At 36.4% G+C, this 10,879-nt stretch overlaps 2 protein-coding genes and 1 long non-coding RNA gene across 7 annotated transcripts in view; 2 read left to right on the forward strand and 1 right to left on the reverse strand.

The window, feature by feature from the left end:
- The window catches only part of LOC135836810 (uncharacterized), a 215,769-nt gene that overhangs the window by 96,082 nt on the left and 108,808 nt on the right, over window positions 1–10,879 (reverse strand). The gene's annotated exons all lie outside the window — the stretch shown is intronic.
- LOC135836758 (uncharacterized) lies at window positions 2,014–4,845 on the forward strand. Of its 3 annotated transcripts, XM_065351773.1 has the most exons (3): window positions 2,014–2,109; window positions 2,420–2,512; window positions 2,597–4,845. In XM_065351773.1, exon 3 carries the CDS (start codon window positions 2,709–2,711, stop codon window positions 4,731–4,733), a length of 2,025 nt encoding a protein of 674 aa, XP_065207845.1. In that variant the 5' UTR covers window positions 2,014–2,109; window positions 2,420–2,512; window positions 2,597–2,708; the 3' UTR covers window positions 4,734–4,845. The 3 variants fall into 3 exon arrangements, with proteins under 3 accessions (XP_065207845.1, XP_065207846.1, XP_065207844.1); XM_065351774.1 differs by lacking the exon at window positions 2,014–2,109 and having other exon boundaries at window positions 2,327–2,512; window positions 2,657–4,845; XM_065351772.1 differs by lacking the exon at window positions 2,014–2,109 and having other exon boundaries at window positions 2,328–2,512.
- Window positions 7,352–10,587, forward strand: LOC135836760 (uncharacterized). Of its 2 annotated transcripts, none has more exons than XM_065351777.1 (2): window positions 7,352–7,651; window positions 7,699–10,587. In XM_065351777.1, exon 2 carries the CDS (start codon window positions 7,831–7,833, stop codon window positions 9,856–9,858), a length of 2,028 nt encoding a protein of 675 aa, XP_065207849.1. In that variant the 5' UTR covers window positions 7,352–7,651; window positions 7,699–7,830; the 3' UTR covers window positions 9,859–10,587. The 2 variants fall into 2 exon arrangements, with proteins under 2 accessions (XP_065207849.1, XP_065207848.1); XM_065351776.1 differs by having other exon boundaries at window positions 7,717–10,587.

Genomic DNA, 10,879 nt, shown 5'->3' on the forward strand with positions numbered 1-10,879 from the left:
TATATCAAATCGAGATTTGGACTGCGCGAAACTCGAAGCTTTTTTACAATCATTGATAGATAACGAGGTACTTACCAGCGATCTTAGTCGAAGACAACAAGATGACAAACAAATGTTCGACTTATTTTTTTGTTACGTTTTCAATTACTTGACATTTAGAATCACTTTATCGCATGATTATAACATTCAATCTGTCGAAGAAATCAAATCCAATAACTGGATTCTTTTCAATGATCAACAAGCTGTGTTTATTCAGTTCAGATTCAATGCCACCTCCGCCGATCATGTTTTGAATATTTGTAAGAATTACGCCGCTTCTAAACTTCCTTTTAGTAATTTAGAGCAACTTAAATTTATTGGTATTAATTTTTCAAAAAAAGGCGAAGTTCAGATCAGAGTGGAATTTCAAATTGGTCCTATGAATTTGAATGATACGGATAAATTAACGTCGCGAGAAGAAGTTTGCTTTTCTCCTTATAGTGCTTATAAACCTGTTATTTTTTCAGAGTAAATTTTTTTTTAATGTTCATATTTTTTTTATTCATAAAAATGCATCGAAGAAATGTTTCGTTCATTTTGATTTTTTTTACAGTAATAATTCAAATGATATTATTACCACAACAGGTAGGTAAGCTACCCAGACCGACTCAATTGTAGTAGGCAATGAACTCTAAAAAAACCTGGGCAATTTTTTCTCATTTTTAAAACATGTTCATCAGACCTGTTTGATCAGATGAGATCTGCAGACCAGTTCAGAATTGTTGCAGTTCAAATATACAGCGTAATAAATCGTCAATAGAACCGCGATTCTGAACCGTGTTTTTTTTTGCTATTCTCCCGCGTGCTTAGTCTCTTAAGGTCGTATCGTTTGTATTCCTGTCTGGCCACTTCAGGCCATTGACCCCCCTGCTTGTCTGGCTTCTCATGGTCGTCTGTCTGCATGTATAGTTTCTCAAGGTCATTAACCCATCTGTCTGGCCTTTCAAAGTCATCTACATTCCTGTCTAACCGCATATAAGGTCATTGACCCTCTTGGGGGTCTGTGTTAACGTCTGGCTGCCTGAGGTTGGTGACCTGTCTGCATAACCTCTCAAGGTCGTCTGTATTTCTGTCTGACCGCTTAAGGTCATTGACCTTCTGTCTGGCTTCTCAAGTCATTGACCCGTCAGTAGGCCTTTCAAGGAGGTCTATCTGTGCGGCTGTCTTCTAAAGGTCATTGACCCGTCTGCCTGACCTATCAAGGTTGTCTATATTTTTGTCTGGCCTCTCAAATGTCATTGACCTGCCTATCTATTTTCTCAAAGTTGTCTGTGTGCCTGTCTAACTGTCCTTGGTCGTCTGCCAGTCTGCTTGTCCAGCTTTTTGTCGTCATTGAACCGACTGTCTGGCTTCTTGAGGTCATTAACTTGTCTGCATGGTCTCAGCTCAAGGTCTCTTGGGGTCATTGAACGAACTGTCTAGCTTCTTGAGGTCATTGACTTGTCTGTATGGTCTCTCAAGGTCAACATTATTCCTGTCTTGTTTCTTAACGGCATTAAACCATCTGCATGGTCTCTGAGGTCGTCTGTGCTGCTGTCTAGTCCCTTAAGGTCATTGGCCCACAAGTCTAGACTTTCAAGGTCACTGACTGGTTCAATGAGAGATCAGATGAGAAGACCTGATCAAATCCAAACATTCCTTAAACCCAATTTAATCAGATCAAATCTAATCATATCAGATTAAATCAATGTTCTGATCAGGCCAAAGTAGATCAAAGGGATCCAATTTGATCTGACCAGATTTAATCTGAATAAAAGTTCTGATTAGATAATGGCTGGTGATATCTGTCCAGTCAGGTCAGGTAAGACCATTTTTAAAAAATAAAATAAAATCAGGCTGTCTGAGTAAGTACATCAGATTAGATCCGGACATTCTCTGGATTTAATAAAATGTGATCAGATGTTATCAGATCTGAGTTTTGATTGCATTAGATTTATTCAGATTCGATTGGATCTCATCTTATGCCACTAGGTAGATTCAAAAAATCAAATCACAACAATTGGTTCGATACTTTCGCAGCCGGTTGTCAGTCATTGTATGATTATTTTCATGTTTTGGAGCAAAGATTAGGTACGTCTTTTTGAAGAATTTTTCAATTATAAATTAGGTACCTATAAATACGTAATTACATGGCGTTGAAAAACCAGAAATATTTTCATTGATTTGAAGCAGTTTATGTGTTCCTAATCATTTCGCACGTGTCACTGATCTTGATTTTTTTAAACAGAAATGAAAATCAATCTTTCTCAAAAAATTTTGATAGCCATTATCAAAAGCAACCGTTCATACTCATTAGAAATTCAAAATACTAATTTTAGATAGCGTAAAATATCTCAATTTATCAAACTTTGTATCAAGTAAATTTTGTAAACCTTCAAAGGATTTCAAACACTCACGGACGGATTTTCAAGTTCATCTATGACGATACGAGTAGATTAGAATGAAAAACTTTGGGAATAACTCGTCGAAACAAGTAAGTACTTATTTCCGTGCAATTTATTTTTCAATATCGAAATATTCATTCACTTGTTTTAATTTCACGACGTGATGGGTTAAGAAAAGAAACCACGATCAAGCCAAAATTGCAAGTAAACAATCGCTCACAAACTGTCCACAGAAATGAAGTCAAATTCAAGGTATTCTCACTCGCTTGATCAGTTTTCCAAACCATGTCATCAATCGCAATTCTTATTTACCTTATTCTACACATGTTTTCCGATATTGGAAGTCAGCAAGTTCCCGAGCATCATTACGTCTTGAAACGTCCATTTGGTAAAATTAACGCCACGACTGGCCAATCTTTTGTGAACCTTTTACGGGGCGATTTCTACATAGATACGACTTATATATTGAAGGAGGTACTGAAGAGTCACAGGTACAAAACGCTCGCGATAACATTACCATCGAAATGGGGCAAAAGTTTGAATTTAGATATGATGAAGACTTTCTTAGAAATCCAAGTGGACAATCGCGGAAAACGAATACTTCCACAGTACAGATCAACTAGTTACAAATTGTTCCACAACAATCAACTAAGGGAAGAGAATGGACAAATCGTACGATTATACGAACCTTTGTATATTTCATTCAGTAACACCTTGTTAAGAAAACACCAAGGTCGACACCCGGTGATTTGTTTAGATTTTGGTAACACGAATGCGTCCAATTACAGAGGTATTCTTCAAGAAATGGCTAACCGAATCAAAAACGCATACTCTCAACACGAATACATGATTTCCGCGTTGATAGATGAAATCAGAGGAAGCGGCTCAACTCCTTCAAAAAATAATACCGCCAAGAAGCTGAAAAGTTTCATGCAAATGATGCACGGAAAACCAAACTACGAAGATCTCATTAACAGTATATGGCTATTATCTCGAATCTTGTACGATCATTTTGGAAGCAAAGTTTTCATACTGTTGGATAATTACGAAGGTGTACTTCTCAATGCACTCACCAATACCGCCATTAGCGAGGCAGAATCGCCTTTAATTCTAGCCTTTTTCTCTTCCCTAATGGTACGGTCGTTTCAGAGCAATGATTATATGGAGAAAGGAATTTTAACAGGTAGCTTCAAGATGCTAAATTTGATTCCGCATCTGAACAATGTAACCGAATATAAAACTACTCAGCATGTCATGATGAGATTATACAGTATCGAAGAAGAAGTCTTGATGTCGATTTTTCATCGTCTCGGTTTACCTCAAATTCGTCGCAGCAAAGTTACAAACTGGTACGGTGGATATCATTGGGGTAGCAACCTATGTTATTCTGTTTACAGTCCTCAAACTGTAATGAATTTTTTATCAACTGGCAAAGTTGGTTATTTAAAGGAACGTCACGTGGAATTTGATCCAGTGCTAGAGAATATGTTTTACCATCGAACAGTTAGGACGTACATTTTATGGCTTTTATACAGTAAACCTATTCTCGTAAGCCAGAAAGAAATCAGACCGCAACAATTTTTAACAGATTTCATTAAATTTAAAGAAGCTCTGCGTAATTCCAAGAACCCCTTCGATGATCTATCCATCGAGCCATATCTTTGCGCAGTTGGTATTCTGGCTATAGCGCGACTTCACGGTGGTTTCGGAACTCAGGTAAGGATGCCGAATCATGCAGTACGAATGGAAGTAGCTGAGAAGCTGATACACTTTTACGAGAAGAATTTCAACCTATCTATTTCTGCTTTGAACGAAGCCATTGAAAACCTCGCTTTGTTTATGCTGATAGGGGATAATAAATTAGAAGATTTGAAGTATTTTTTGCAGACCATTACACGAAATGAAGCTCTAATGGCGGAAATGGAGGAGAGCAAGTACAGAGAACAAGAAATATTCGAGTTATTTCTGTGTTTCATTTTCAACTACTTCACGTTTCGTATAACTCTGTCGCACGATTACCAAATCGAGTCGATTGAAAAGGTTCAACTAAATAAGTGGATCATGTTCAACGATTACAGCGTTACTTTCATCCAATTCAGAATGAATGATTCTTCAGCCGAACACGTTTTAGATATTTGTAAAAATCATGCAACAACAATGCCCATGTTCACTCAGCTGCCCTTCGTTAAATTTGTCGGGATCAATTTTCGGCCCAATGGTGAGGTTGATATCTGTACAGAATCTCTAAATGGTCCATTTGAAATGGTTTCCAATTACACGACGAAGCCACCACCGATTTATGCAGTATGAGTTGAGTTTTTTTTTTTTTTTTTAATATCTTGCAACTGTACTCATTTTTTGTAATAATTTTTTCAAAGTTTTTTTTAGAAAGATGAATCAATAAATTTTTTTGAATTTTTTAGTCCAGTTTTGGTGAAAAGTTGTTCAATGGGTTCAAAAGTACTTTTGGACATTTGTTTTCTCTTTTTTTTCTATGAACAAAATGTTGCTGAAAAACAACAAAAGTTGGTAGATATGTATTTGACCTACTTCTTTAGATCCACAGAAAAATCGTGATTCGAGAAAAAAGAAAAATTGAACGAGAATTCAAAAATACTCTCTGAATTTCATTTTGCAAATTTTGGTGAGTTTTTGAAAAATCAAATTTGGTTTGTAAAAAAAAAAATCTACCTCTGTGCAAATGAAAAATCAAACTATTTAGCTTATATCTTATTTATGATCACGAGGTCATTTCTTTATCAATTCTGGAGCCTCCAGAAAATGTCTGAATAATCAACTTGGACAACATTTAAAATCTGAATTCTGATCGTCAATTTTGAAACAAAAATTCACCAATAAAAACGGAATAAAGTATCTAAAAAAAAATGTGAAAAAACAACAGGTAAAATAAAATCATAAACCACAAAAACAAAAGATGAAAAAAAATAAAAAATTGAATAAGAAAGTTGAAAAAATTGAAAATACATAAGTGAATAAGTTGTAAAAATAATTTTAAAAAAATTCAGAAAAAATGAAGGAAATAAGGAAAAATAAGTAAACGAAAAAGTAAAATAAAAATGGAAAAATAATGGGAATTCATAAAAATGAATTCAAAATAAAAAATATAAACAAGAAAATATGAAAAACTGCTGCAATTTTTTATAAAAATGAAAGTCTCTTCTGCAAGGAAAATTTTAAATCATGAATATCTTTCTACTTCATGTCAAGAATTAGGTAATTAGGTAATTATAAATTTCAAAGTCAGACCAAAGACAAGAAACTCTGACATAACTAACATTTGAATGTGAGAAATTGCTTTTTTCAAAGTAAGATACTGGCCACTGGGGTATAATTTTAAGAATTTCTCATAAGTCGCCAACTTCTATGAGATCTTAAAACTTTCACAAATTTGAAAGGTCTCAAACATATTTTTCTTGAGGTTATTGTCCTGTCTGTCTGCCCTTCCAAGGTCGTATGTATTCCTGTTTGGTCTCTGAAGGTCACTGATCTACATGACTAGCGTCTGGCTTCTTAAGGCCATTGCCCTGTATGTCTAGCCTCTCAAAGTCGTCTATCTGCCTGTCTGGTTTCTTAAGGTCATTGACCTGTATGTATGGCATCCCAAGTTCCTCATTCTGCCTGTTATCTGGCTTCTTAAGGTCATATTGACTCGTTTTTCTAGCCTCTCAAGGTCGTCTATCTGTCTATCTGAGTTCTTGAAGGTCATTGACCTGTCTGTCTGGCTTCCTAAGGTTGTCTACCTGCCTGTTATCTGGCTTCCTAACGTCATTGTGACGTGTTTGTCTAGCCTCTAAAGGTTGCTTGTCTACCTGTCTGAGTTCTTAAGGTCATTGACCTGTGTGTCTAGTCTCTCAAGATAGCATATCTGTATGTCTGATTTCTTAAGGTCATTGATCTGTCTGGCTGGCTTCCCAAAGTCGTCTTACTGCCAGTTATCACGCTTCTTAAGCTCATTGACCCGTTTGTTTAGCATCTTAAGGTCGTATTTCTGCCTATCTTGGCGTTTAAGGTCATTGACCTATCTTTCTGGCTTCCTAAGGTCGTCTGTCTGCCTGTTATCTGGCTTCTTAAGGTCATTGTGGCCTGTCTGTCCGAGTCCTTAAGGTCATTGACCTGTCTGTCTGGTCATTGAATGTCGTCATGTATTCCTGTCTGGCTTTTTTATGTTATTATGTATAACTTTTTCCAAGTGTTAAAAAATTTGACATAATGTCAATAATTCATTGAGACTCTATTCTTCAAAAAAAAAAGAATGTGACATGCTGATGTCAGAAAATCATTGAATTGTTTGCCAAAATTTTCAAAAAAGTCGATTGATTTTCATTCAATTTTTCAAAAGTCTCATGCGGATGGGGGGTACTGCGGTGATCATAGCTATCATCCGCATACCTCGTCGTCGTCATCATCCTTCTCGCATCCTCGTATGCTCGCGTCGTCGCTGTTGACGCACTTGCACTCCTTCTCATCATCCTGGTTCTCCTTGTAGAGACCATATAGATGTTCGTCGTATACCTACACAGCTATAGCGATGCTCGCGTCGCCGCATACGCTGCTGCTCGCCTCTCCGTGAACCAGTTCCCGCATCTCACATAACTTCAGAAAGTCAGCTAAATTAATTTTTTTCCATCTTTATGTAAAAGTTTGAATCGATATACGACCTATGTACTTCTTTCAATTTTGAAGATTCCAAAATTTTCAAGGAATCTCTTTTGGTAGGAAATTAAATTTCTTATTTTTCTCATAGCGCTTACACAGTTGAAGGTAGGCAAAATGGAATGACGACCTTTTTTATTAAAAGTTATCTAATTTTCCTAAAAGATAGCAGCAGTACTACTTTCTTGTAAATCCACCATGTCAGAACAACCAGGTTAATGTATTGAAGAAATCAATTTTTATATGCAAGTGTAGCTGAATCAAGTTATTACTTTAGTCTCGAAAATAGGCACAAGTAGGTAAGTGTGCTGATGTAACGAATCCAACCTTCACACAACGTAAAAAGCTTAAAATTTAAAAGTAAAAATCAATTAAAAACATAATTACACCGAAGGCTATTAGTAATCAAACTTTTACATCCAAATTATCAGTCTTTCTCGCTATCTCTATTCATTAAAAATATTAAATACAAAATATAACTCGCCGATCCGATTAAAGAACAACTCATGGAGCAGGAAGTGGTAACGAAAAAGCCACAGCATAGGCAACTCGAAGTAAGTCAACAAAACAATTTTCTTAAACTTTTATACGCATCCTGTAGCGCCCCTTTTACTTACAGAAATAGAAATTCCTAAATCGTCTTCACTACGTAGTAAAAGTTGCCAACCTGAGAAATTTCAATAAGCTCGGATTTAGCTTGATAATTTCCAGTCAGTGGTTTTATTCGGATACAATGTTGACCACCTTATTATTTTTGTGCCTTGTGACAATCGCCGCCTCTCAGAATACCACCGCGAAACGTGGAAGACCTCGTGATATTCCTTTCGTAGTGAATCGTCCGTTTGGTCGGATCAAAGGCATAGAAACGCAAAACTTCGTCGAATTACTCAAAAGCGATTTCTACTTCGATAAAACTTTAATTTTGAAAGAAATCTTGAAACCGCAAAAGCATAAAACCATTCTCATCACTTTGCCGGCCAAATGGGGTAAAAGTTCGAATTTAGATATGATGAAGACTTTCTTCGAAATCGAAGTCGACGACTACGGTAATCAAATCACCCCAAAGGAGAGATCCGTTAATTATAGATTATTTCAAAAAGGCGAATTAGTATTGAAAGAAAAAACCATTAGTTTGAAAAAACCTCTGCTCATTTCGTCCTATGATACGCTCTTGAACCAGTATCAGGGTCAATTCCCAGTCATCTACTTGAATTTCGGGAATTTGAACGGCACCAGTTATCGAGCAATAATCCAACAGGTTGGTCAAAGGATTAGAGAAGGTTTTGCTCGACACGAGTACATGATCACCGTACTAAACGACGAATTGAAAAAAGCCATCAGCGAGACTAGGAAAAATATAACTGAAACAAAACTACACGGTTTCCTAACCATTTTCAATGATCAAGGCAATTACGAAGATCTCATCAAAAGCTTGGAGCTTTTATCTAGAATCTTATACGATCATTTCGGTAGCAAGGTTTTCGTACTGATAGATGACTACGAAGGTGTCTTGCTGAATGCACAAATCAACGAAGCTATCACAGAGACCGAATTCCCCCTGATTTTGGCCTTCTTTTCATCCCTCATGGTGCATTCGTTTCAGACGAACATCTATTTGGAGAAATGTATCCTCACAGGCACCTTCAGAATGCTCAGTTCTATTCCTCATTTAACCGACGTGAAAGAATACAAGGCGATAAATCACATGATGATGAAACTATACAGCATTGCTCACGATGACTTGACTATGTTATTCGATCACCTCAACATGACAACCTATCTTCGCACCAAGTTCACTAATTGGTACGGAGGGTACCGAGGAGGACCCGAATTCAGCTACACTATTTACAGCCCTCATTCCATAATGAATTTCATATCGACCAAAAAGCTAGATTATTACAAAACACGTCACGCCATGTTCGATCCGGTATTTGAGAGTACCTTTAAATACAGCAAAATGAGGATCTATATTTTATGGCTGATATACGGTAAACTCTTTTTAATCAGTCATCGACAAAGCGGCCGAAGACAAAACTTGGAAGACTTCCTGGATTTCAAGAAAGTTTTACACACAACCAAGAACCCATTCGATGATCTCGCCATCGAACCATATCTTTGCGCAGCAGGTACCCTAACTCTGACCCAGATCCTCAACAGTTTCGGTACCAAAGCCAGAATACCTACTAATGCGGTCCGAATGGAAGTAGCTGACAAGCTGATGGAATACTACAAATCGAGATTTCGTGTATCATCTTGGTTTATAACCAGGGCTGTTAAAAATTTAGGCTCGTATATATCCGACGAAGAAGATAACCTACAAAACACAACTGTTTTTTTGGAATCACTCACACGTAATCAGGCTCTAATGAAAGATATCGAAGATAGTAAATCTGAGGAGAAGGAAATCTTGCAGTTATTTTTGAGCTTCATTTTCAACTATTTATCATTTCGAGTCACTTTGCTGTACGATTTTCAAATGGAGTCCATCGAGCAGGTTCAACCCGATAGTTGGATTTTATTCAATGATCAACGAGCTGCTTTCATTCAAGTCAGAGTCAACGCTACGTCATCTAAGCATGTTTTAAATATTGCTAAGAATTATGCCGCCTCGTTGTCTAGGTTCACGTGTCTTGGGATATTGAAATTTATAGGCGTTAATTTCACGCCAACTGGCGCAGTGGAAATTTCAACAGAATCGCATACGGGTTCTAGTTTACTGGAATCGAATTATACTACCAAATCACCTGCTATTTTTGTGTAAAAATTATCATTATTTTTTTTATAAAGAGTGAATTTTTTCGCCAAAAATGTACATGTAAGGTACGTAATGTAATTTTTGTAATTGTTGAATAACTAACCCTATCGTATTGTATGTTTTAAAAGTATTAGGACGTATCAAATTACTCGAAGATCTGCTCACGTGCTCACGTGCTCAGGTGTGGTTTTCGGGCGAACCTGGAAAAAAAATTTTGAAGGAATTTTGACCATATTCAGTGGAGTTCTTTTGTTTCAAGTTGAAAGTCACCAAGATGAAATGTTGGCTCCTGAAGGGCCTCTAAAAGGGAGATTTGGTCCTCAAATTTGGGAAATTTTAAAAAAAAAATCGTGGTATTTTGGCTCTAGCCCTTACCACACCTACTTTTAAAAAAATAGCCATAGTTTTGAGATTTCGCGTCCACCTGGTCCCTCGCCATCAAAATTCAAGACCACTGAGTGGTTTAAAATTTGCAAAAACGTATTTTTGAACAAATTTGTGTTTTGAGAATATTTTTTTGAAAACAAAAAATATTTTCAAAACACGAATTTACCCAAAAAATAAACGTTTTGCCAATTTTCAATCGCTCTAACCCTAAAAGTGATAGATTTCAATATCAATTCCTAAATTCCAGACATCATGTTTTGGAACTGGGTCGGTTTTTCCAGAACTCATCAGGGTGTCTAAAAAAAATCATGACTTTTTCATAACCTATTTTTCACATTTTTACCGCGTTTTCTTTTAATTTGTAGACAAGTACACATAGGTACTTCAGTTTTTCATTTTTCTGATTTTGAACAAATTTTTTATTAATTTTTTCATTTTATGGGCTTTTGAAAAAATTGTCAAGTGTGTTTTTAGCAAAATTCATGACTTTTTCACGACTTTTCATGACTTCATGACCACCTACCAAAATTCATGACTTTCATGATCGTTATTTCTAAAATTTCCCTTCTTTGAGCAGCTATAGTTTGTCTCCTCTCCAAGGTCACCCCCGAAGCCAAAAATTTTTCTGAGATTTAAACTG

The sequence above is a fragment of the Planococcus citri genome, chromosome 2 (genome assembly GCF_950023065.1).
Source record: "Planococcus citri chromosome 2, ihPlaCitr1.1, whole genome shotgun sequence".
NCBI lineage: Eukaryota > Metazoa > Arthropoda > Insecta > Hemiptera > Pseudococcidae > Planococcus > Planococcus citri.

What these genes read in the sequence shown, in the direction of transcription:
- LOC135836760 (XM_065351777.1), top strand. Translation starts at nt 7,831, where the DNA reads ATGTTGACCACCTTATTATTTTTGTGCCTTGTGACAATCGCCGCCTCT.
- LOC135836758 (XM_065351773.1), top strand. Translation starts at nt 2,709, where the DNA reads ATGTCATCAATCGCAATTCTTATTTACCTTATTCTACACATGTTTTCC.